The 24,376-nt window shown below is 50.8% G+C and overlaps 5 protein-coding genes across 6 annotated transcripts; 1 reads left to right on the top strand and 4 right to left on the bottom strand.

Moving 5' to 3' along the window:
- Window positions 1-1,193, bottom strand: LOC100908105 (clavesin-2-like). Its single transcript, XM_003737069.1, has 3 exons — window positions 1,026-1,193; window positions 497-904; window positions 1-306 (listed from the first exon to the last, which is right to left on the bottom strand). Exons 1-3 carry the CDS (start codon window positions 1,191-1,193, stop codon window positions 1-3), a joined length of 882 nt encoding a protein of 293 aa, XP_003737117.1.
- A 2,064-nt stretch (window positions 1,194-3,257) lies between these two features.
- On the bottom strand, window positions 3,258-5,121 carry LOC100907966 (clavesin-1). The gene is made up of 3 exons (XM_003737068.1): window positions 4,951-5,121; window positions 4,420-4,827; window positions 3,258-4,337 (listed from the first exon to the last, which is right to left on the bottom strand). Exons 1-3 carry the CDS (start codon window positions 5,119-5,121, stop codon window positions 4,032-4,034), a joined length of 885 nt encoding a protein of 294 aa, XP_003737116.1. The 3' UTR covers window positions 3,258-4,031.
- Window positions 5,122-10,788: 5,667 nt separating this feature from the next.
- Window positions 10,789-12,452, bottom strand: LOC100902474 (alpha-tocopherol transfer protein-like). Its single transcript, XM_003737033.2, has 5 exons — window positions 12,308-12,452; window positions 11,972-12,194; window positions 11,652-11,881; window positions 11,371-11,548; window positions 10,789-11,259 (listed from the first exon to the last, which is right to left on the bottom strand). The coding sequence occupies exons 2-5, from the start codon at window positions 12,191-12,193 to the stop codon at window positions 10,942-10,944; spliced, it is 948 nt and encodes a 315-aa protein (XP_003737081.1). The 5' UTR covers window position 12,194; window positions 12,308-12,452; the 3' UTR covers window positions 10,789-10,941.
- A 635-nt stretch (window positions 12,453-13,087) lies between these two features.
- Window positions 13,088-14,982, bottom strand: Eaf6 (chromatin modification-related protein EAF6/MEAF6). The gene is made up of 4 exons (XM_018641542.1): window positions 14,883-14,982; window positions 14,334-14,537; window positions 13,964-14,195; window positions 13,088-13,426 (listed from the first exon to the last, which is right to left on the bottom strand). The coding sequence occupies exons 1-4, from the start codon at window positions 14,958-14,960 to the stop codon at window positions 13,374-13,376; spliced, it is 567 nt and encodes a 188-aa protein (XP_018497058.1). The 5' UTR covers window positions 14,961-14,982; the 3' UTR covers window positions 13,088-13,373.
- Window positions 14,983-17,611: 2,629 nt separating this feature from the next.
- LOC100902331 (bromodomain-containing protein 4A) lies at window positions 17,612-19,054 on the top strand. 2 transcript variants are annotated; one of them, XM_003737032.2, is made up of 3 exons: window positions 17,612-17,755; window positions 17,975-18,316; window positions 18,416-19,054. In XM_003737032.2, the coding sequence occupies exons 1-3, from the start codon at window positions 17,644-17,646 to the stop codon at window positions 18,925-18,927; spliced, it is 966 nt and encodes a 321-aa protein (XP_003737080.1). In that variant the 5' UTR covers window positions 17,612-17,643; the 3' UTR covers window positions 18,928-19,054. The 2 variants fall into 2 exon arrangements, with proteins under 2 accessions (XP_003737080.1, XP_018497050.1); XM_018641534.1 differs by having other exon boundaries at window positions 17,615-18,316.
- Window positions 19,055-24,376: the final 5,322 nt, after the last annotated feature.

The following is a 24,376-nucleotide window of genomic DNA, read 5'->3' as shown; positions in this document are numbered from 1 at the left end:
TCAGCTCTCGACGAAACCGTAGTGGCTCTTCTTGACGACCCCATCGTGGATTTTTTCTACGGCTTCCTTCATCCACGAGCCTTCCCACTTCCCTGCAGAGCCGCCTAGAATATCAGGGAGGATACTTGGTGACACAAAGTCGTGTAATTCAGCGAGTCTTCCATGGAAATGCATGACGTCACGTTGCTCCCTTGGGAGAAACGCTAGTTGCAAGATGCGAGCCATCCCGAGTATCCACTTAGGTGTTTCCAGAGCGTGAAAACCTTTGACGTGCCAAGGACAAGAGGTCTGAGCTAATTGAGACGCCTGGGAAAGAATTCCTGGTTAGGCCCCACGGATCAAGACATTCCAGCAAAAGGAAAATGAATGATTCTTGTAGAGTGTCTTGGTGCGAGCAGATCCGGAGTGATTCTTTGAGTTCTAAGAATCTTCGACCTCATCTCCTGGTCCTCACCGGACCCCATCTCATCCTACTCCGGCGAGGGTTGGAAATTACCTTGTGGTAGTACATCTTGGCCATTACCGACTTAACGGCGGCGAAGCTCACTCCAGTGAAGTCAATTATGATCCTGATACCATGTGTTTGGACGGACGGGTCGACTACGACTTCCATGATAATGAGGAAGATGGCGTTGAATACATCGATCATGGAATTTTCTCCAATATTGAAATTTCGGAAGCTATAGATGAAGACGAGGGAACCATCCAATGGATTCCTCTGCTTCAGGAGAGAAACGATTGGCTTGTCATAATACTTCGAGTAGAATTTCGGTCCTCTGCCGACAACGAAGAGCTTTCCAGGATTGCACAAACGAACTCTGTAGAAGTTCTTGTATGATTTGAACGCCAGTCGCTCATCGAATTTGCGAGTGCGAAGGAAGGCCATGAGGAAGCTATCATCCAGCTGGGGGAGGAAAAAATATTGAGCGCCTGGGAGAACGCGGAGGAAAGAAGATCGCTGGATGTACAGATTGATGTCCTCAAACAGTCTCTGATTGATAATCCGAGAATGAGCGGTCACGAACCTGAGGTCGCAGTTTTGGCTGCGTGGCCGACCACGCTTTGATCTTGTCTTTTAGAGCAGATAGTTTCTGCTCGTAGGTCTCCGGATCGTCATTCAGCTGTTCGCGAGCTTTCTCTTCCCAAGGCCATTCTCCATCGTTCTGCATACTTTCCAGAAACAGGTTCGCCATCGCTAGAATCCCATTCGTGTCAAAGATATTCCACGGACTCTGAGCAACACCCTATGCGGTCCCTCGGAGGAGGCGATTGAGTTTCTAGCTCGCACCGGAAGAATTCTTCATCGCCCTGTATCCTGCTCCGAGACCGGAACAGGAGAGTGAACGTTTTCGATCGATTGAGTCTATTGAATCTGGATTCGAAAACCTCACTGGCCAAAAAAGAATCTGGCGACTGGATCACCTTGGCGTAGAGGGTACAGACTCACCACGGAAAGTATTTGCGCACGGAGCAGCTCCCGATGAACCGACTTTCCTGTCGCTCCGAACGATCGCTCGGTCGATGGCGATGACTTTGGCTCCTCCGAGTCTTTCGGAAGGCCATGGAAAGGCCTTGGTTTCCCTCTCGCGGAATCAAATATTGACTGCCGACAAAAGCGGCAGCTGACTTTCCCTCTCCCCGTGTTGGTGTAAATGGAGGTGAATTTAGGGTTTCCATGAACTAATGGGCTAGCGAGTGAACGTGTCCGTTCAGCGTTTCCACGGCGCGTCCATCTCGTTGTTTGAGGGAAAGATTGAATCTGGCGCTCGTCAGAGAGCTGCCAACACGCTGAACACAGCGTACTCCACCGTTACACAAGCCGGTTCAGGGGCATCCGCTCGGAGCAAACGGAATTCATCATTTAGTTCGGTAGCTTGGAGGCAAACATTGGATGGAATTCCTGGTTCAGTTGAGCCACTCCATGCTTCCGAGGCAATCTCCGTCTGGGTGCCGATTTGCCTCCTAGTCCCCGACGAATTGCGCCCGAGGTAGGCTCTTTTTTGAAGCTCAATCTCTCGGAAAGTATGATATATGCCATGCATCAAACTCTCTTTGTCTTCTGCCGAGCTTAGTGCGTGGCATGACCCGTCTGAGTGTTTTTGTTACTTTACTTGTCACCAAACACGCTCCGCGGCGCATTGTACCGCGAATGTCCGATTTGTTGATGACTCACCAAGGTCATTCTACTAAGAGAGCGTGTTCTTCCCGTCACGTGCGAAATGTGGGGTTTTAGGATCAGTGCTTGGGAATATATAGAGCCTCCGATGTCGTTCCAAATATCAAGATCCTCGTCTACTTTACCCTCGATATCTTCTCGGGATTCACTGGGCTCATGTACGAGATGATCTCGTGGCAAGCGTCCAGGTAGAAGCTTGTCACACATGTAGAAGCTTGACTGGCCGCGATGGAGCTCAGGGAACCTCGTCGGGGAAGAGGTTGAGTGCTCCGGAATCGCGGGGATCGATGCGCGAGGGCGACACTCTAGGTGTACGGCATCAGAGCGACAAGCATCTCATGGAAATTCCTCTCGACCGTCCGCGAGAATCTCCAGCATTCTGACTCCCTGAGAATAAAATTCTACCGAGAATATTGGCGGATCATGGATGTCTCGCTTTCAAACGATCCCTCTGATTTCTTCATCATCATTCCTTCTAACGGCAATCATCGGTGAGGGCTCCTCGGACGCCTTATTTCTTCTGATTGGAGGACGCTCTCTAATGAAGCATCTTCCTGTAGTTTACGATCATCGCTTTGAAGCTCAAAAATATCGACGAGCAAGCTGACTAATCAGTATAAGATCCGCCACGGACCTGATCTCTTCCGCAAAAGCTGACCCTTCAGGTTTTCGAAAACAGGTTTCTAGGTGAAGGCGCAAGCGGAATCAAATTCGCTACCCTACTGGAGGAGGAGCGAGCAAGCCCTACAATCTGAGAGGCAGCCGGGACAGCGTGACATGCCTCGCCGAATCTCTACAAGCGGGAAAATTCGGGATCGGATCAATGAAGTGATGTCATTACTCTAACTGATATGATCCGTCTCTTCGAATATCGTGTCGTCCTCAGCAAAGCATACGATCACTCAATTTTCGAGAACCTCGGACAAGCATGTATCGAAGGTTCGGTTAGGTTAGGTTATGCCTCCGGAGAGTGTTCTTTGTTTCGATTCTTTTCTCCCCCGGCTCGCTTAGGTAATTCAATATTCAGTTCGGGGTCGAAATGGATATAGGAGAGGAAGTCCACAAGGAAAACTCCGAATTCAGAACTCGATGAGATACTCATCAACAATGTTTTATGAGAATAGTCCTACATCGTCGAGTAATTTCGTTCCTAATCGTAATCTTTGCTTCGCCAGTAAGGACAGCTCCGAGAAAATGCGGGGCAGACACGCGCATCACATACAGCGGACAAGACGACTAATTAAGGGATTGGCGACTCCAAACAATAAATAATTTCTTCCTTGTTATAAAGTGCAACTCGCAAAGCGAATTGAGCAAGGAACGCGAATTTGATCGCGCTCGAGACCGACTGGGAATCCCTCCACAGGAGGCATGAAGCTGACGACGATGACCGGCCCCGCGCTCAGAGCGGAGAGCTTTGGTTGACCGCTCTCGCACATTCGAAAGCTGGTTCCCCGGCTGAACGAACTCTCCGCTTCGGGCTTGACTTCTTCCCGGCTCCGCTGAGGAGCTTCGAGCATCACAATCGTTACCTTCTCATCGGTAGAGAACTTTCCACGCTGAGATGGAAGACAAGCTGTTCTCGAAATATGCGCCGCACTGGATGCGCCTCCCAAAATCAGGCCCGACTCACGGGGATGAACAGGAAAAAATCCGCCATTGACAGAAGGAGAACTTCCTAGCGTAATGGAAACTGTGCCTCCCGGTCTACGAATCATATTCCTGAAGCGTCACGATACAAGTCGTTGCGATCGCGGCTGAATCATTGCAGCGTTATCCGCGGATGCAGGCGGATTCGGAATGTTTCTTGTTTCATAGAATATTTCTCTTCAACTAGGCTTTCCCCGAGGTAATATCACAGACTTATGAATCCGAAATACGTTTGCTGGACTATCTTGTCGTTCAGCTGGTCCATGGCCTCTTTTAGGCGTAAGCCACTCCACGGACCAGTCTCGCCACCTAGTGTATCAGGTAGGATACTCGGCGAAACGAACGCGTGCAGCTGTTCACAGCTGTCATGGAAATGCACACGCTCGAGCATTTTCTTCGGCAGAAGTGGTCGGAACGCTTGAAACACCATCCTCGTTGCCCGTGCGGGCCCGTTGATCACGTGGAATCCTTTGAAGCGCATCGGGGATGAGCCCTGGGCCATGAGTATCGCCTGAGGATTAAGAAATGTAAATGCGTCGCATCTGCCGTCTCCGATCCGGGTGATCCAGCCGGCAGCTACAGACACTACAGACCTTGTTCAAGTAGAATCTGCTGAGCAGAGCTGCAACGATCCAATAATTCAGTCCTGTGAGATCGAACACGAAACGGAAGCCGTACGTCTGGATTGACGGATCGAGGATGAGCTCTGTGATGACTTGATACGATGCATTGAAGACATCTTCGTATTCATCTTTGCTCGCGTCGAAATTCCGAAAGCTCCAGATGAAAACTGTGGTCCCGTCGAGCGGATTCCGTCGATCCGCAATCGTCCCGATCGGATTCGTATAAACTCTGCTGTAGTGTTTAGGCCCTCTACCCACCGGGAAGATTTTCTGCGGGTTGCAGAGCCGAATTTTGTGGAACTTGCAGTAGCCATTAAAAGTTTTCTGCAGATCGAACTTGCGACTCCGGAGAAACGCCATCAGAAACTCATCGTCTGTCTGCGGAGACAAGGAACGAGCTCAGCGTGTGTCGGAGACTCCCGAGGAAGCAACCCGGAATCAAATCTCGGAAGCGAATAAATTGATAGAGACGTGATATTGGAACGGCGCCGGCGTACGAACTCGAGGTCTGAAATTCTTCATCTCGATGGAATATTCTTTGATTTTCTCCTTCAGATCGAGCAGCAGTCCATCGGTTGCGTCGGGATTTTCGTTGAGTTCCTGTCGAGCTTTTTCTTCCCAAGGCCACAGTTTGTGTTCTTCGCGGAGACCGTTCAGGATGTTCACGGTCATAGTCCTGCGGATTCCACGGAGATGTGAGACCGATTCACACTTCTGATCTCAATCCGGTAGCATACGTGTAACTCGGAACCTCGAAAGAAGCAACAACTTTCAAGAACTTCTCACCTCAAATGTTGGGCTCTTCCGGGATGCGAAATGGCAGAGGCCCGTCGGCGTCGTTACTACTCCAAACCGTCATCTGAACGGTTTGCGGCTCATCGCTACTGCCGACTAATCAAAAAGTGATTGTATATCGCTAGTTAAGAGCGGAGTACTTGAGCCACGGAGCTGGAAAGTGGAATTCTTATTGTAACCCGCGCGCTGGAATAACGAAAGGGAAGCGAGCTGGAATGACCTCGAGAACGCTCTCGCCCTCTTAGAATGACATAATAATTTACTGAGTGATATTGAAGTGAATATAAGAAGCGTGATTGTGAAGCTCGTCCTCTGAGCCTCTGAGTACAAATGTACGCAAAGGCGGTGGATTGCCATTGGAGGAGGGTCGAACTCTCACACAATCACGATCGAACACACTCATGGAGTGCGGTTGGATTGCGAACGAAATAGCGAGTAGCCCGGGCTGTGAATATAGAGCTTTCCCGCTGTCCAAATGTCACGGGAGTCCGCGGACGGTGAGTGCCGGGCGGCGTTAGTCTATCAAGGCGAATTCTCGACGAATTATCGATAAACTTAACACGAAGCATCAGCTGATTCGAGTCACTTGGAACTAACCTCCAGTACACAGATCGCTCCCCATATCTCGGAAGTAAGTAGTATCAATTAAGGACTTTTCCAGATCCTACATCAGAACAGCGTGATTAATTAGCTCAACGCTTGAGAGCAGACAGCAATATACGGCCCGACGACAATGTGCCATCACTGACGGGAGACTGCTTTGGAGCAAACTTTTGCCGAAACAGGGCGAGGGAGCTCTCTCCTGTTTGCGTCGTCGGAGTCAATGGATACCCGCAGAGCGCTGCGCAATGATCTTCAAGCTCGAGAGTTTCACGAGGCGACCTGAGGAGCACAATGCTCCCTTCGCGGTTCTGGAAAGCGAGCGAGTTGTTTTTGGAGGGGGAATATATTCATTCTGATAATAATCCGATATCGCGCGCTTTGTTCGGCGATCGATGGCTCTGAAATGATTTGCAATAAGCTCGTCCTGACGCTCTGCTGCGCCATATTCCGCCGAGAAATCCCTCCGAATCATCTCCTGGCTCAGACTCGAAGCCAGAATCGCATTAGCCAGAATTCTCATGAGCCAGGATCGTGAAGCCAGGATCGATCGGCGCCTTCCCATGCGCAATGGAGCACCTGTAAAACATGTATCGATCATCGCGATGAGGCCTATGGTTTTTGGAATTGGGATGATATCGCGCGCGCGTGTCAACTGTTGCACGAGTTATATTCTGGGGTCTCACTTACACGGACAGAAGAGACAGAACATCGCATAGAGAGCGGACGCTGCTAGCCGCAGCTGATAGGCAGGGCTGTGTGGTTTTCTGGGCTGTGGTATTATTATGTGAATAATATGAGCATGAGCTCGGTCATGTTTTCCAAGAGCAGAAGAGCAGAACAAAGAGTAGTCGGTGAATCAGGTTTTGCGAAGTCATTCCTGAATCTTGGTAGTCTTCCCGGACAGTTGTTGATCTCAGTTGCGATTGCGGCTTCCAGTCCCTTTCTCGATTTCCTTCGACTGCTCGCTGATCATGATTGTTGCAGTCTGGAACTCACGACCTCGAGCAAACGTGGAGTATCCAGCTGAGTAAAGAAAATGGCCGGGAGCTACCAAACAAGAGCCCTCTTCGTGAGTCCTCGTCCGAGGCGTCCGCGAGAAATTCCTCTCTCCCAAGGCTTAAAAGTCGCTCTAGAGCACCGACATCTTATCTCCTCAGAGCATATCTGGTACAAGAAGATCTCAGCGATTTTTATAAATGTCAGTGAGGACTGAATTAATTTCGAGTTATCTCCTTGATCGATGGAGCTCCCGTCATTGAGTGAGGGAGGTTTTTCTAACAGCTTACTTCCACCGGGGACCGTAATTAGAGTGATGCAGCAGAAACATTGTTTCCTCGGTCGCCCAAAAAAGTAATCCTCCCAAAGCCCATGGAGATACGTCCGTTGCCACGTCTTGCGTCCGGCCTACGAGGATGTCTGTTTGTGCGTTGGTATACGTGACGTATATTCGGTAATCCCAGCACTGCTCCTGCTCACTCGCGTCCAGTTCAACAAACGACACATGTCCGAGTGGGCTCCATGGCCAGCCCTCGATGGAGTCCTGAAGGCCGCGGTACAACACAGATTGGGAGCTCAGTTCGGGATCGCTTCTCGCTTCCGACTGAGACATAGGAGGCATTGGGTGATGAGGGATCGAGGATTGAGAATGGAACTCGGGAAGCTGATTGACGACTGTCGAACCGCTCCATGAAGTCTCATCGATTTCGGAATGAATGGAGGATGCCAGTTAGGGATTGATTCCCAGCCTGACCACGGGCGACCTCCAGAGACGGGAAACCCATGGCAGTTGCTCACAGCGAGGAATTTAAGCGAGTTCGAGCAGTCGCACCCGCTAGGGCCGCGTCTTGTGTGCGGTCTCTATACCGCGAGGAGCGTTAGGGTAAAAGCCGCTTATCGAGATTCCCCAATACGAGCGGCATCCTAGGGAGCGACATCTTGGCCTTCTTCGGTATTACACGAGACAAACGCGGCTCGTGGAGGCGGCTACTGGGGTTCGCTCCCGATGAGAGACACCCGTGGCGGAACATCCGCGAAATTACATCAGAGCGAGAAGTTATTCAAAAGAGAGAGAGACAGGTCTGGTTTCACTAAATCATTGATTGAAAGAATCCATGTATCAAAGGGCGATGGGGCAGTTTATCAGTCTAATAGTCTGGGGGATCGGGACGCGTCTGAGGATGGTGAGGGATGGCGAATCCCGGAATACATTAATCGTTTTTCGTTTTCTCGTAAATTAGAAATCGTGCGGAGCCGAGTTATGCGGGGGATGACGATTCAGTACAAAGGACGGCATTTGGCATGAGTCGACGTCGCGGAAGCATTCGGCCGGGAGCCAAAGCTTTGCGATTGAATGATATCAGTCTCCGATAATGGTCAAGCGGATCAATGAGACCACCGACTCCGTCGGGCCCCTATGGAGGGACCTGCGCACTTGTGGACCGCTTCCGCTTTCCCTGCTAACGTTGCATTTTCACAAGAAGTGGTAAGAATAGTCCCGAAGGGATCCTTGTGCTTCACTCGCTTGTCGCTTCTGTAGAGCTCATCCAAACGCCAGTGAGTCGAGGGATAGACGTCTGCCTCGCTAGCTCTTCGTTTGAGCGTTTCTGGAGGACCGCATGCCTCGTAGGGAACCGCAGGGAGGGGAAACTCTCAGGAGCGGGATAACGAGACTCGCTCACACCGACCAATAATAGATAATCACAACGCATGCTATACACGGCGTCGTTCCACCCATGGAGAGGAAAAGAGGACTTCATCGCGCACCCCGCTCTCGAGTCCATTTTATTTCGCTCATGGCGGACCTTAGGAGCCTCACCTTATTCTTCGGAGAACTCATTCCCAGTCATTTGTTTACCGGTTCTCGACATGGTCCGAAATTTCGAAAGAACGGGGTCTGAGCGAGCCGCATTGATTACCGCTGGCTGGGGTTTGCATCCATCAGAATCGAGTACGAAGCGGTAATTGCCCACAGCGGTTCCATTTTCTCGAAGAGACCGCGGCCTCTCTTGAGTTTGGTTGCCGCTTGTTTTTGTAATCATCGTCCCCGTTCTACCCTCTCGTCCCCGCGAGGGCGAATCGATTCAGGGGACGGACCATGATCAGAAAAGTTTCAGGGAGGGCCTTCCGTGATCGAGGTTCTGCAATTACTTCGATTTGATTTTGAGCCTCAAAGCGCGGTGGCCCGCAGGCCATCAGCGGATAGATTGGATTCACGGGAACTCGGCGCATTCCTGTCGCAGCGGAGACATTGCATATCAACGCCCATCAGACGCATATCAATTGACTTCATGCTCGGTGGCCTCTTTGAGAATGGTTCAATCGCGAGTCCGTCCAACGATTGAGCCATCCGACGGATTCTCATTCGGAGTCAATGAGTTCCTCGCCCAAGGCACTATCTGTTTACCGATCGATCGGATTTCTGGGAAGAGACCCGCCGTTTTCCTCCGGAGAGGGAGTTCACTGAGGAGCGGAGAGTCTGGCATATTGAGCTTGGATAAGCTCGGCTGGATTATTCCTCCATAGAAGCGGAATATTCTCCTTGTCGAGGGGATTTGGCGAAGCTTAGAGCTAGATGCTAGCTCCTCTTGAACGCGTCGACGCAACGCCGCAATCGAGAGAGAAGGAGCGTTTAGGTCTGAACTCCGGAAGCGTAAAGAACGCTTGGTACAAAGTATGAGTCTAGGGATATGACGAGTGCCCAGTATGGAAGAGAGAGAATCATCGCTCACAGCGGATATCTCTCGGAACGAGCCCTCCATTCGAGCGATAGGTCTGCCGCTTACGGTTTCGTCTCATCCCAGGGTGTTGTTCAAGAAGATCTTGATAGGCGGGACACCTCCGTGTGTTCGTCCGTTATATTTCATTGAGAGGATCTATCCAAGGATGGAGGAATCAGCTCCCGAGTCTGCGCGGAGTTTACCGGAGTGAATTGAGGTTACGAGCGACGCACCCTGGAATGAGTGGAGCTGATTCGTAATATGAAGCCTCTGCTGGAGACTTGATATGACGAATGCGTCTCCCTGACCTCCTGCGCGAATTCCAGCGCTCGATCACGAAGCATGGGATTCTTGTCCTTTCGGCTCATTCATAAGTGATTGTTGTGGAGAGAACCTGAGTGCGTTCAGGTAGAAAATGACAAGACGATTTTCACGTTGACAGTACAGGTTCAATGATTATACATTGATCGATCTATGACATAGCATCGAGTCTCCGCCCGTAGCGGAGGAGATCGTGGTCAGAGTGCCACCCTGTCCCCTTCTGTAGTACTGACGTCGTCCCTTCTTGATGAGCGGGTCTCATGAGACACCTATGTGCTCCTCAGCGCTTGATGTCTCCACGGCTAAGGCGGTATCGCCTCGAGGGAGTATTCTGCGTGGACCTTGGATTTATTGAATGAAATTCTGAAACTATGTGACGCCAGTGGGTTGACTCATGAAGAAGGAAAGCTGGGAATCAGGAGTAGTCTTGAAGCTCCGTATTTTCACATGGAGTCGCCCGAGAGACGTATCCGATGTTCCGATCCGATATTGATATATCTGACGATTCAGTGCATGCAGAGGAGGAAACAGCGGGATTAGGCGGGGGAAAAATTATCTTGAAGCAGAAAATCAGCGCCTTTCAACTCGAAAGGATTCGAACTTTTTATCGACGGCTTCCCGCGACTCCTCGCATGGATTTCTCGGGCGAATGAGATCCGCGTTCAAGGAAGGAATAACTAACGGCGTCAGTCGAGATTATTTTCGGTGAACCCCGACATGTCGGATCAGAACTCATGTCTCGTACTACAAGTTCCACCACGCGATAGCTCGGAGAGTGCTGGATCCTGGCTCGGACCATGGGGAGCGACGATATAATGCGTATCAGATAAGCTCGGAGCGAGTCCGATCACACTCCATGGATAATCGTGCACTTTACTGGGGCTCGAGATGATCAATTATATCATAACCGGAATCCGCTCCAAGATGGATCTTTATTCAGCCTATCCGATTCTCCTCGACGCAAAGTTCCGCGATGGATATTCCATATCGTTCCTCGAATATCGCATCACCGGCAGTCGAGAATTCGAAGACGGATCTCCGCGACATTCTGGTCGACTTATCGGTTGTCCTCCGCAACGTAACCAAAACGACTCTTCTCAACGATAATCTCGTGGTCTCGAAACAGAGCTTCCCGGTACCAATCGGCATTGAAGGGTCCGCCGCTGCCTCCGATTTCGTCAGGAAGAATCTCCGGAGAAACGTAACTGAACAGCTCCTCGAGATTCTTCCCGTGGAAATGAAATCGCTCCCTCATTTTCTTCGACAGCACCGGTCGTATAATTCTGTAGACGTATTGAGTCAGACTGTACGGATCGTTGATGTAATGCATTCCTTTGAAGCGAGCTGGAACTCCGTTTTGGGCTTTCATGATTGCCTGAAGAAAATCTCGTCGATTATTATTATTATTGGCAAGTGGAAGGAGGTGCCCAGCTTTTCGGCTGATCGAAACGCAGACTTCATCTCCGCTTCCCTCTCGTGGACTCACCTTCAGATAGTAGAATCGAGTAACCATCATGGTTACGTGAGCTATTCCCATCCCAGTGAGATCGAAAACGTATCGAACACCGAACGTCTGTACGGACGGATGCGAGAGAGCTTCCAAGACTCCGAAGATGGAAACGTTCAGCATGTCCGATATGTCACCCTCATCGGTGTTGTAGTTCCTGAAAGGGATTTGATTGCTCTCAATTTGGTTCACCCTGCATGGGAGCTGGTATATTCAAGAGATGGATCGTTCAATGGCTCTCAACAGTTTTCGACTTTCACCTAAATGACCAGAACACGACGACGCAGCCGTCGATGGGATTGCGTGGCTTCAACATAGACACCAGCGGTCCGTCAAAAACATGCGGGTAGTCCTTCGGTCCTTTGCCAACTGGAGTTATGATATCGGGCTTGCACAGTCGTATCTGGTGGAACCTCTCGAAACAGAGCAGAGCCTTGTCGAGGTCGAACTTGCGGGTGCGGAGGAACATCAACAGGAATTCATCGTCGGTCTTCATGGAAACGTTGGATTCAGTGTCTGAGCAGGACTACCATATGAGATGGACTCCGCCGACTTTCGACTTAGATTTTTCACCACAGACCTGAGGTTTGAAATTTCGTTTCCCTTTCTGGTACTCCTGGATCATGCCTCGGAATTTGATGATAGCCTCAGCTCTATTCTCCGGATCATCATTCAACTCATCTTGAGCAACGTTTTCCCACGGCCACTCGTCGATGTCGAGGTTCTCGAGTATAGAATTCCTTGGCGCTATATCCCCAAGGGAAGAGTCTCCTTTCGCTACTCCTTTCGCTTTCAACTGCATTCTGGAATGAGCGAGCTGGTCCGTTTCTCCCACCGGTGACACATCTACCATTGACTCGAAGATAAGGCGACCGAGACGTACGCTCTTTGTCGGCAGTACGAAAAGAAAACTGACCTTTCGAGTTTTCCTGATTCACACTTCGACGTCTATCGCTCACTAGCCTACTACTAGAGTCGCGTGCTCTTGAACTCTCGGGGGCTCTATTTGACAGCGTCGAAACCTGCTCTTCGAATGCGCGGCATCAGCTGCTCTTGTTGTTGTGTTCGGGATGAGAGGATTCGCTGCCTCGTAGGAGAGGGGGCAATCGTCTTATTGTTCGGTGCGCCGTTCGAGAGTGTGTCGAGATACTCAAGACCAAGTATTCAACTTGAGGCCAAAACGGATTATCAAGCGTGAATTGCGCAGTCATCTTCGATGCATCCTTTCGTTCATCTCCAATCAATGCAGATGCCCGGCTGCCTGCTGGCGTTGCGCAGGTGCTACATGGATAGAGCATGAGACCGAATGAGATGCGAGAGTTTGAAAGGTGATTGATTCCGAGCTCCACTCCGACGTCATGTTCAGAGTTCGGGTGGAGACTGTGGCCAGAGGGTGGCGGAAGGAGCAGCGGAGACACCTACTTGCCACGAGCATTCCACCTGCGGATATTCTGCATTTTGTCGATGCCGAATACAAACAGCCGATCAGAAGCTCGGGTACATTTGGAGATCTCGCCAACAAGGAAAGGGGCAGAACTCAGAAGCCAGAACACTACACGGAGAAAGACGTGGAATCTTGAGATTCTCTCGATGTCAGGCCAGTAAGCATCCTTCCCCACTGTCGGACCCTGAGCCCGAAGAGTTAAGGCTGCCCCAGAACCCAGAACTGCTTTCGGATAGAAGCACGCCGTTACAGATAATGACCATCGGGGTTTTATTTGGTGAGGGGATTCGTCGTCATACGATCAGCGGTTTCGAATGAACAGAGGTGTCTACAGGAATATACAGTTTCTTCGAACATTTCCTTCAATGAGCTTCAGGTGATATAATAATTAAAACACGAATCACCTCAAATAGCTCATTTCGGCGTTTTTTGAGACAAGACAGAACGGAACCAGGAACAGATGAAACCTGTCTGCCACTCGACCTGGGTAGGAATCGGGGTATCGACCTCTTGGGGATGAGCTCTATGTACAAGTTGCTCACGAGTATATCACATCACGGAATTGGGGATAGCTAGCCCTCCACTGAACGCCTGCTGAGGAAATAAATGCTTTAGGCTTCAGTTCAACGGAGACCAAACCAAGGATATCTATTGGATCGGTCCGCAGATTTCAGAACTACCGGTCGAAATCGTGGAAGAGTAAGAATTGGTACAAGTTAGTGCTGTGCCTATCCTCGGGCGCTGAGCGGAATTGATGGGAGGCTGGTTTTTCGAACAAAGTATTTTATTTCGGAGTTCGGAATAAAACCAGCACCTTAACAGGCAGAAATTCCTGCCACCTTGGTACATCTGTTCACTGAACAGAACGATGATGGAGTGAGAAGCGCCAAGAGAAAAAGAATACAGATTCACTTTTCTAAGCTTGACGCGGTGATCGATGAATGTTGCTGTGATTTCTCCCCGTTTAATACAGATTGATGGATGATAGAGATTGAGGTAGCGACATACACTTTTTACACAAGGGCCGGGTCATCTACTCCGGATATGTACAAATTCGATCAATCCACATCTCGATCAGAGTTTCCGTGAGATCACATCCTAGAAAACCTTAGCCGATCCTAAACCAACCTCTTGAGTTTTTTGTGGCTGCTTTTCTGCCTTTTGAAAGGGGTGGGGGTTGACTTTTGTGAGGGGGGGAATGACCGCCATTCACTCCACTGCAGTTGCTTGAGGTGGACGACGCAGAGCTGACAATGGGTCCAGGTACTAGAGCTCCGTTTTCTTCGCCTTCACTGTGAGCAGGTTCGTAGTCGTGATCGACTCCGTCTTCACCTCCGCCATCAACCATTCCGGATACGGCCTAGAAAGTTCTCAACAAACTCAAGAACTCGCTTCCACTCACTCGGGAGCTTCTCGAGATGATCCGGTGGTCGGAAGCCCCGGCTGGGCTTCCAGGACAGCATGGAATTCGAGCGTCTGTCGTTCATCGTGAACTTACCGCGCCAGAGGTGATGGAAGACTTAGAGAACAATCGCTCGGCATCTTTGAACTTTCGGTTTCGCTTTTCCGACTTTGAATTGGTGCTTCGCTGTTGACCCAGATATCTATCCCAACCCCGGATAATGTTCCCGTACAGTTGCGTGTCTTCCAGGTAACTTCCCTCAAATGCATAGATTTGACGTTCTAGATTCGCCAATGTCTCCTGTCAAGGTTCGCTCGATTAGCAAGAAGGGGGTCCATCCAGCACGCAGCGACTGATCGCCATCAGGATGAGCTTCGCATGGAGAGAGCCCTGCAGCTTATATCGGACATATACGTTCCATATATCGTGTTTCCCACCCCACATAGGAGATGAGCTCGTCTAAAAAATATCTGGATGCGCGCCTTTCTAGCGACCGCAGCGCCGCTCTCAAAATGGCCGCCTGCTCGCTAAAGAAGTAGGCTTAGCTATCGCAAGGAGAAGCACGGATTTGTGGAGGAAATAGGTAACCCTAGGCAGTTTCCTCGCTCCCAAATCGACTAAGTGCGACGCCTAGCAAACACTTACCGCGATTTCAGCTTTCCTCTTCACGAGTTCAGCTAATTCAGCCCGCGAATCGGGAAGTGAGCTGAGTCTGTTCGCCATGCTGGAGGCTCCGATGCCACTGGCCGCCGAAAGGCGACCCGGGAGCCCATGAGATCCCGCCGAGTCACTCTCTGGAAACACCCGTGGATCGTCCGACAAAACTAGCAGGGATCGTCTCGCTTTTTCGGTCACCCGAATCTGGGAAATGTACAGCGAAACGATCCCGCGAACTCGAAACTACGCATTACACTCCGAAGCGAAAAATCGAGGCGCCAAATTTGAAACTGTTCACTTTATTGTCTCTTCTGAAGTCGCGGAAAAATCTTTCAATCTAAAGGAATGATCACTCACATAGCTTGTGTGCGTCCGATAATTTCAATGAGATCTTGTCGCCTAGCTACCAGTCGATGCGGTGCCGATTTAACATCGTTGCCAACCCTGACTGTGAAATCCGTAGTATCGAGATTCACGATCTGGGCCCGATACGTACAACGGGGTACCACCTGTTAAACAATCATCAGCAAACCCGACGCATTCGGTCCCTCCGACGTCCAGGAGACACCTTGTTCCTTGCACGTCCCAATGAGGTCAGTGCGCGGTGCCGCTGTCGAGCCCTGAGGCATTTCGGACAAGATGGTGGCAGATAAATCGAGCGTTCCGATGCAGAGCTCGCGTCAATGTTCACCAGTGCGTTTTTTCAATCCGACAGCTTCGCAGATATCTTTGACCCGCGTTGTGTCCTTCGGTTCCTCCTTCACTATGCGCCGAGCTTCCAGATCCTTTTTCAGGCTCTGGAATTCTTCCATGTCCTCCGTCTTCATCTCGATACGAGTCGGATTCCTTCGGAACATTTTTGTGATTGGAGCGTTCTGCAATCCTAGCTGACACTTGTTCACTAACCGGGTACGGGGGTAGGAATCAGCCGGAGCTGCCCCTGAGAATGTTTCAACGGGTAGCCGCGTCGCTGAAGGTAAAACGAGAACAACATAGAGGTGTCGTGGTCAGCCCACCCGCACGACGTACATAGCGGTGGTGGTGGCACTGTGGTAGCGACCAGATGATTGGGCGGGGCTTGAAGGACGCGCCGAAATTTAAAATCGATCATATGATCGTATCATATGGTCGTATAGGATACATGGAACGAAAATTCCAGAAACTTCCGTCTCGGGAATCGGATTAAACGTCTCCGCGAGATTGAACCTACATAATAACTATCTTGGACCTCTCACGCCTGGAAGCGATCTGAATTGGGATAGCTCCAGGAGCGTGGAGTTCCTCGTGGTGAAGTAAAGCTTGTCTCGTGCCGCATGTCCGGCTCCCGGCAGCATCCCCAATAGCCATAGGGGATCAGGAGCAAAACTCTTAGAAATCATCCCGACGAGTATGAACATTTCTTCCCGGGGCATCTCTGGAGCTGACCGTATACTCTCGGAATCGAGCCATCCAGCTGGAGATGCCAATTCAAGGAGGATTGCTTCCCCAGATCGCTCCGCCGGACTCAATAACCGCGGGCTCTACCATTCGAGGAGAACACGGAGCCGCATCGCAGACTCCGTTGAGAGAAAGGATTATACAAGAGCGGAATGGAGTTCTCGAGCTGATTGTCCTCGGGAATGAGTCCCTGCTCGATGGAAGATATACTTCTCCTCAGTACTCAGAGTAGACCGGAACGGAATGCCGGACCATCTTGGGCGTAGGTCACTTAGTCGAGACAGGGAGTGATCGGGAAGTCAGTGAACCAAGCGTCAGCTGTAGGATCAGAGGTACGGCCTTCCCCTGTTTATTCCGACAAGCAGAGCTCTTCTTTGTTTCGTCTCCGAAGTACCGACGACGACCAACCGGATATTCCCTCCATCCGGATGGTCCTTTTCCCGAGTTCGTAGGAAGCGTAGCAATGCATTGATTGTCAATGAGGAGCATTCAACACTCAACTCGATCATTATCTGTCGACTGCTCATTATTCCAGAAGCCTCGTCATGAATTTCTATGTTCGTCGGAATTCTCCAATTCCAACACCCCGTGGGATTTCAGAACGCGCGCCCTCGGTAATAGAACTCCCTGGTGAGGAGGATTCCTATCCATCGCGGATTGGAAGAGTGGATCGGAAGACTCATCTCCGGTTATCGATCCCGGAAAAACAGATAGGAGTCGCGTGTACGACCGTTCCCGTCTGAGAGTTCACGGCCGTTTTTGGGCGACACGTTCGCTGCTGATCCCGACGTAGCCTTGGCCGTCGGCGGACTCAAGTCGAAGCGGCTCTTGCGGTTCAACACTTACGGAAGGAGTCGAATCAAAGTGCTCCATGCGAAGAAATAGATATAGCACGGGAGCATATGAGCGGATCGAGAGCGAAGAACCCGATCTTGAGATTTTGAGATCATGACGCCCTCGCTTTCTATTTCGTTTTGGTAGATTGTTGTGAAATTTCGATTCTCCCATCCGTTTGGAGTTCCGCTCCTCATTCTGTACTCTCGTGAGAGCGATAGCTGCTCCGGGGACAGAGGCGTCGCTCACGGATCACCGGAAATCCAGCTCGAATGCAGTCTTCATAGGCTCGACGCACATCGGAGCAGTTATCGCCCGGTTGAGGAGCGTGATTGCACGAATTGTCCCTCTCAAGCACGATCACATACACGAACGTCTCAGTATCAGATGACGTGCATCTGCTTCGTTGAATATGAGTATTACCGTGGGCGCGAATCACCATCAGTGTTGCGATCGACGTCGTGACGAGCGGTTCAAGATGGCGAAAGTGTTTTTTGTCTTAGCGTGGCTCGTTATTCTGGCTGAGGCCGCCCCGGTGGCGGAAAAATCTCAACAGACTTTTTTGGAAGATGCGAGCTCGGTCGTCGATGGTCAGTATAAACCCCGGAACTTTGATTCTACCGCTTGATTATCGGAGATGGAGCTCTTTTGTTATCTCCAGCTCGGAGATTACGGGGTTGCGCTCCGCGGGTGGGGCTCTTCTCGAATCGATGCTCCCCGCTCTGAAATTCAAATATCCTCTTTCGGAGCTCGCGATCATTTCGTTGCACCATCGAGGAACTTACTTCATTCCGGTGCGAAATTTCCAGAGGACTTGAAGACCCTTGTCGCTCCCATAAAGAAAAAGGTTGACATATCGATTACGAAAGACATCGTCAAGAAGCCCTTGGTGGCGCCTCCGTTGCCCGCGGTTGTACCCCCTTTGCCCGCAGTTGTACCCCCGTTGCCCGCGGTTGTACCTGCGACCCCTGCGCCGCCTCATGCCCACGGACACCATCATCATGCAGCCCCAGCTCCCGCCAAATTGGTTCTAGATGACAGCCCAGTTCTGATCGGCAATGAAACGGTGACTGGACTCCTGCAGCAACTTCTCCTCGGCAACATCAAGAACGTGCAAGCCCACGGGCTACCGCTGAAGGTGCCCCCCGCCGGTCAGTAGGGATCTGCCACTCTCAACAAGGATCCGATTGCTTTTGCTTAAAAAATAACGTCACTATATGTGGGAAATTAATTTCCCTCTCGATCCCCAGGCAAACCGGTAGCTGTCATCTTCTCTTCTGCAATGCACGTCGTTGATCTGGGGACCCTGCAAGCCGCCGTGAAGACCCACCTCGTGACCGCAGCCGCTGCGCACAAGCATCCGCTTCACAAGCACCCCGCGCATCCGCCAATCAACCACACGTCGATCTTGGAGAGCATCCTGCAACCTCTAATCTCACTCGCTCACAAGAAAGGACACAGTGTTGCAACTGTTCCGGTTGCGGGTCAGATACAGCCCTACATCGTGATGCTACCCGTCGCAAAACCCGGCCTCCCGCCTCCCGCGGACCCCGCTGCTCAACTCGAGGGACTCATTCAGGGCCTGTTGAAAGCAAAAAAGCAAATTCTCGCGCATCAACATGCTCATCACGCTCTCGCAGCTACGACCGCTCCACCTCCGAAAGTTGTTTTGGATGCGGTCGCAGCTCCTCCGCCGGTTCCTGTCGTGCCGGTCCAGAAAGTCAAGAAAATTCACATCAGCCTGACAAAGAATGTCGGTTGAGGAAATCTTCATTGTCAAGCGTTTTAATTCCTAAGGACCTAAGATTGTTAATAAATTGTAATGGTGCGACGATTCGATGAACGGTGATCGAAAGAAAACTGAATAAACTTTCAGTTGAGATTTCTCACTTGACATGGCTAATTTTTCCTCCCGATGAATGAGAGGTCATCGTGTCGGAATTGAACGAGTTTTTGTGATTATGTCGCGTAAGAAGAAGAATTGTGAGTTGTCGGGGGCACTTTCCCATCACGCATTTGCAGCCCAATCGCGGGCAATCCGGACGAGTTAAAAACATCGGGGGAGTTTCGAAGAAATCCGTGGCTCGAACGTCTTCTTTGGTTCAGGAAAAGTCGTCCTCAGCGAGCGGAACTCGATCCCGGGACCTGTCTTCGCATCCATCAGTCAAAGCGGACGTCAAATTTCTCGCAATTCAAGAAAATCAAGTTGAGCCAGAACCGGATCTTCGAAATTTCTATGCAATGTTGTTTTCTGGGCCTTCGACCTCGAAAGTAGACTTCAGAGTCTGGAACGAGACGATCGTGGGATTGCCCGTTGAGTCCTCTGTACGTGATGTAGGCTTATCGCAGGAGTCCCCTTGGCCGGATCATTGGATGCACCGGCGAGCGCCGCGACATAAGGCTATCATTTTATCGAGACGACTGAGGCTCAAGTGAAATCATCGTTGGATCGGCTATCTCGCGTTGAAACCGTATTCCGTGTATATCGATCGGCACACAAATCATACATGACTCGGAAGGAGCCGTCATTGAGCCAATTATCGCTCTGTCTTGGTCGGAGAATGGACTAACATCTATGGAGCAAAGTACGTGATTTCGATGTCTTCGAGCTAATACACTGACTTCATTACTTAAATCTCCAGAATGTCGGAGGCAGCACGAAGTCCATTCGAGCAGTTCGGGAGCAAGGGGCCACCATGTCAGATCTCCATCGAGATTTTTCCTTGGTACGCCTGTGCTCTCAGTACATCCCTTCCACGCGTTGCATGAGAGAGAGAGAGAGGGTCTCTCATCACCGGTTCCTCCCCAGCTGAGGCTCCGCTGGTCCTGCCAACTCGACTCCTGTGAAGAGAAGCCTCGCTCATCCTTCCTCGCGGGGTGACTTCGCGGTGCACCGCTCAAAACATGACGAGTCTGGAAAGAACGATGCGAAAACGCTCGGATACGATGTCGGCCTCGATCCCCGATCTCTCGACTGTTCTGGAAACGGTGCGCGTTTCGTGAGTCTAGCCAGAAAAATCAAGCGCTCGGCTTGGCCAGAAACATCCCGGATAGGGAGCAATGTCCAAAATGAATGTCTCAAGGGAACGTACTCCGCGGAAAGAGCGTTGGACCTACGGAACGGGATCCTCGCTTCGCTTCATGCGATTCAGTGACGCGCCAGACGAGAGCGAGTCGGACCCGGGAAAATTGAGAATATCATCCAGTGCATTTCTGGGAGATCGTTGCGAATCCTCCTCGTAGAGCTCCGACGGAGCTGTCTCGGGCGGCGGTGCTTACGACTCTACCCGGTGTTCACGGCTCAGGAGTCACGGAAGCAAACGTGAGAAAATTCACATCGATTCTCGAAGGGAAGAGCTGTCAGACACGACGACTAGCTCTAATGCGAAGCTTCCCGATGACCTTCAAGCCGCGAGCCCCGTGGACGCCCTCCAATAGACTCCGACTCGAACCTGAGAACGAGGAACGAGTGCCAGAGAACCTCCCTATGTGCGGGATATTTGCGGGAGTTCGACCTTGGATTCTCCAATACACGGTCGCTCACCCACAGAGCGAATGTGGCGATGATGAAGGCATCTATGATTTAAACTCTGGTCTCCGGGCGATACTGCGATCTATGTGAAGGAGCTCCGAAGCATCCGCGGACGTGCAGTCCGGGAACCAGAGATTCGGTAATCAGACTCTCGCTGATGGAGCGAAACTGAGTCATTCGGTCCCAGATCAAGCATTATCGGAACATTATCAGCTGATAATGAAGTTGTAGAACGGGGAGCTTCCGCTGCTGACAATACCGGAGCCTGAGGGGCACTAGACACACAGCGCACAGCTCTCGGATTCCTGACGAAAAGGCAACTGAGCCGTGGTGGGGAAAGGCTAGACTCAAGAACAAATACACATAAAAATCACGCGTCACCCTTGGGCGATAGGCATTGCAAACGAGGTTTCATAACCCTTCTCAGAAGCGTGGGGTGACGCTCATCGGACTTGAATGTAGTCGGCAAAAACGCCGAATCGGATAAGTTTTCCTTTTTTCCATTGAATCCTGTGGCAGTCTTCAGCGTAATACGCCTGCTCGACTCTCTCCCGAAATCACCGTTCATCCCCGCCCGAATAAACGACTTTCGGTTTCACAGCTCATTGCCACTATGATCGATCTCATCGCAGAAGCACGGAATGAAGAAACTCGAGCTCTGACTCCCGTTGTCATCCTCATCGGGAATGGATTAGGAATTCAAGACTCCTGCAGGCATTTAACCAAAATCCATACCGCAATCCCGCCTCCCCCTCCGCGGGAAATTGATTGCTCAGCGACATTATGGTAATTAAGTCTAACGTGAGGCTTGGATACATCGACAACTTTTTTCCATTATTAATCGCTATGATTGCATTTTCTACATTCTGAAGACTCGGATCCGCTAATCGTATCCGGAAAAAGCGAATGAAATTCTATGGAGCTCTTCACAAGTATAAGCAATTCACATCCGATAGTTCAGGGCTGTTCGCGGGCGACTTGCTGTTTTGGCGTTCCCGGAGTAGACATCGATGATCTTGAACTTGCCTTGGCCGCCGACTGGCCAAAGTCAAACGAGCATTGTCGTACAGTCTACACCGAGGCCTCCGTCGCGGAAGACGATCGTACGAACTTCTAAGAGCGTTGGGATTGAGGAATCAAAAGGGCTCCTTTTCGGATCAAAGCCGGGAACGCTACAGCCATCGAGACAGAGAGGAATTATTCAGCAGATCGGAGTCTTTCATCTGCTTCTTCGCATAAACTTAGGCATAGGCAGGCGAACAAAAGCCCCATTCGTCGAAATGATTTCATGTGGCTCCATGAGTGGGTTATCCCCGTTTAAATGTATCTGGATCCGAAAGGATTGAAAGCATGCTCATCGCGCTCGCCGCAAGCGTCCCGCCCCGGATGCGGAACAAGACCGCGATCCTCTTGCGGCGAATTTCCTCCATCCCGTCCACATCGGGGAGTCTTGAGGGTCGGCCCGACAAGATGTGTCGGCGGAGATTCGATCGCCCAATCAAAAGTCTCCCTCATTATTTTCCGTCTGTCAGCGAGCGACCAGCAGCGGCGCGAGCCTTTTTGCAGTGATATAAGGAGCCGAATGGCGGGTCGTCGACGGAGCTCGACCAACATTCTCCTGTGTGTGTACACCGAACAACCACGATCCGTACGAGCTCGAATAGTGAGGCGGAGCCTCGGAAAAAGCACGGCACGAACCCGACCATATTGCTTGAGAGAACTTGAACTCAGCGAGCGGAACTCGACAACGAAACGCTTCTACAAGTGAGTGGAACTGCCATAATTCGCGCGTTCCAGCATCGTCGACTCAGGCTAGAGCCGGATGCCTCAATTCACAGGCCGATGCTTCCTTCTGGCTTCCGCAGCTCAAGAATCGAGGATGGAGTCCAGAGTCTCGAGGGAGGGAGGAACTGCCATCATCGGTGGCGTCCCGCTGTTTCAGGGAACCTTCCTTATTGACCCGATCTTCGAATGCACCGGCGAGTGTCGCGATATAGGTCTTTGAATGTATCGATATGGCTTGCAGAAAATTCTTGAAGATCCTTCAAGTGCTATGAGACAGGAGGAGATTGAGCCGTCGAGATTGGCGCCCTCCTATGGGACTAGTAGCTACATCCTGTACGTCGCTCGATGCAGGTTGCGACACAAACGAGCCAGTGTTCGACTACTAGTCGTATCGATCGTGAACTGAAGACTTAGTGATACGTTCCGAGAACAGATAATTCCTAGATCCGCATCTCAAGTCTCAAGTGCAGTGAAAATCACTCTCTTATCGCTCGTTTCACGCATTACATAAAACAGAGTTTGGAGCTTCATAACCCGAAATTTCTCGTGAGGAATGATGCGCTTCGCTGGTTACCAGCCAACTCAGCTGTGAAGAGAAGCCCCGTCTCTCTCTCGCTCAGTCTTCGCCGCGTCGCGTGGGACGTCAAATGCCCAGTAGGAGAGACGGTAGCACCGGAATCCGGCGCCTACTTCAGCGCTCAATTCATTAATTCTTCTGAAAGCGGTGGACGCTTTCTTTGTCTGACCAGAAAACTCCCCCACTCGGCTCGGCCAGAAACTTCGCTCCGAGCACGGAGTCATGTCCAAATTGTATTAAGAAGAAAATATATTTTCGTATTCCACAGAATGGAAGCTGTACTCCCAGGACGGAGTTGTTTTTCTTTCTTTAATCAGAGCGATCCGGAGTTTCGCCGAATGAGAGACCGCCGGCTGGGATGTATTCTGGAGCACACTTCGACGAGGTCGAGACGAATAAATTTTCCTCGTAAATAAACATGATTCCCAACAAAAGTCTCCCGGGAACCTTAGATCGCTCACTTGTGGAAAACATTCCCGTGGACTCTGAAGTAGCTCAGAAGTCATGATGGCAAACGAGAGACGATCCAACTCGATTTGTTTGATGAAAAAAAATGCCTTAGACCTCTACGAGGTCTGATGGCCTCTGATTCCTCCACAGAGGTCTAGCGATTCGGAATCCATCCCGAAAGGAGAAAACAGGGATTGCGAAGATTGAACTTCGTACCTTCTGGCCGTCGATAGAAGCTAAGGTTTGAGAAAAGCGTGCGCAGGAGATTGTTATCTCTCCTCTGTCGCCCAGCTCCCGTCGACTACAGGATTCTGCTACGTATCGGCGCAAGGCAGCGAGCGAAATACACTTCCAATAATTACGACTCGAAATGCAAAGTACGGGGCCGATTTATCGCGCAAATTATCATGGAGTGAAACTCGGTCCACCACGACGCGTACCCACTCGCCGTACGGAGCTTCTGTGATACCAGACGCGAAACAATGTTTCTTGGCCACCGGATCAGCCATGTTCAGAAGATTATCGTCACCGAAATAGTGAACTTGTTCACAAGAGAGTTCCCTTCACTAAGGGTGCAAGAGCACGACAGACACACGGGGTAGCGCTTGCGTGCTACTCGAATCTACCGTCATATTATCGGCGGGAGGGCTGGCGTGAGGGTTCTGTTGACATTGATGAAGCTTTGCGCTTGTTGTTCACGGCAATCGAAACTTCAAAGTCTTCCCCGTGGACAAATGTGATAACTTATGAGTAGGAAGATGCGACATCCGAGTATAGATACGGGATTATCTCCTTCCTGCATTGAGCACTCTGACTGTTTTTGCGACGTTGGTACCAATGCCGTACATTTATTGTTTTGGATATCTT

Source organism: Galendromus occidentalis, unplaced genomic scaffold, assembly GCF_000255335.2.
Source record: "Galendromus occidentalis unplaced genomic scaffold, Mocc_1.1 scf7180000075389, whole genome shotgun sequence".
Classification (NCBI taxonomy): domain Eukaryota; kingdom Metazoa; phylum Arthropoda; class Arachnida; order Mesostigmata; family Phytoseiidae; genus Galendromus; species Galendromus occidentalis.
The sequence above is the reverse complement of the archived record's forward strand: the minus strand, read 5'-3'. Positions and strand labels throughout refer to the sequence as shown.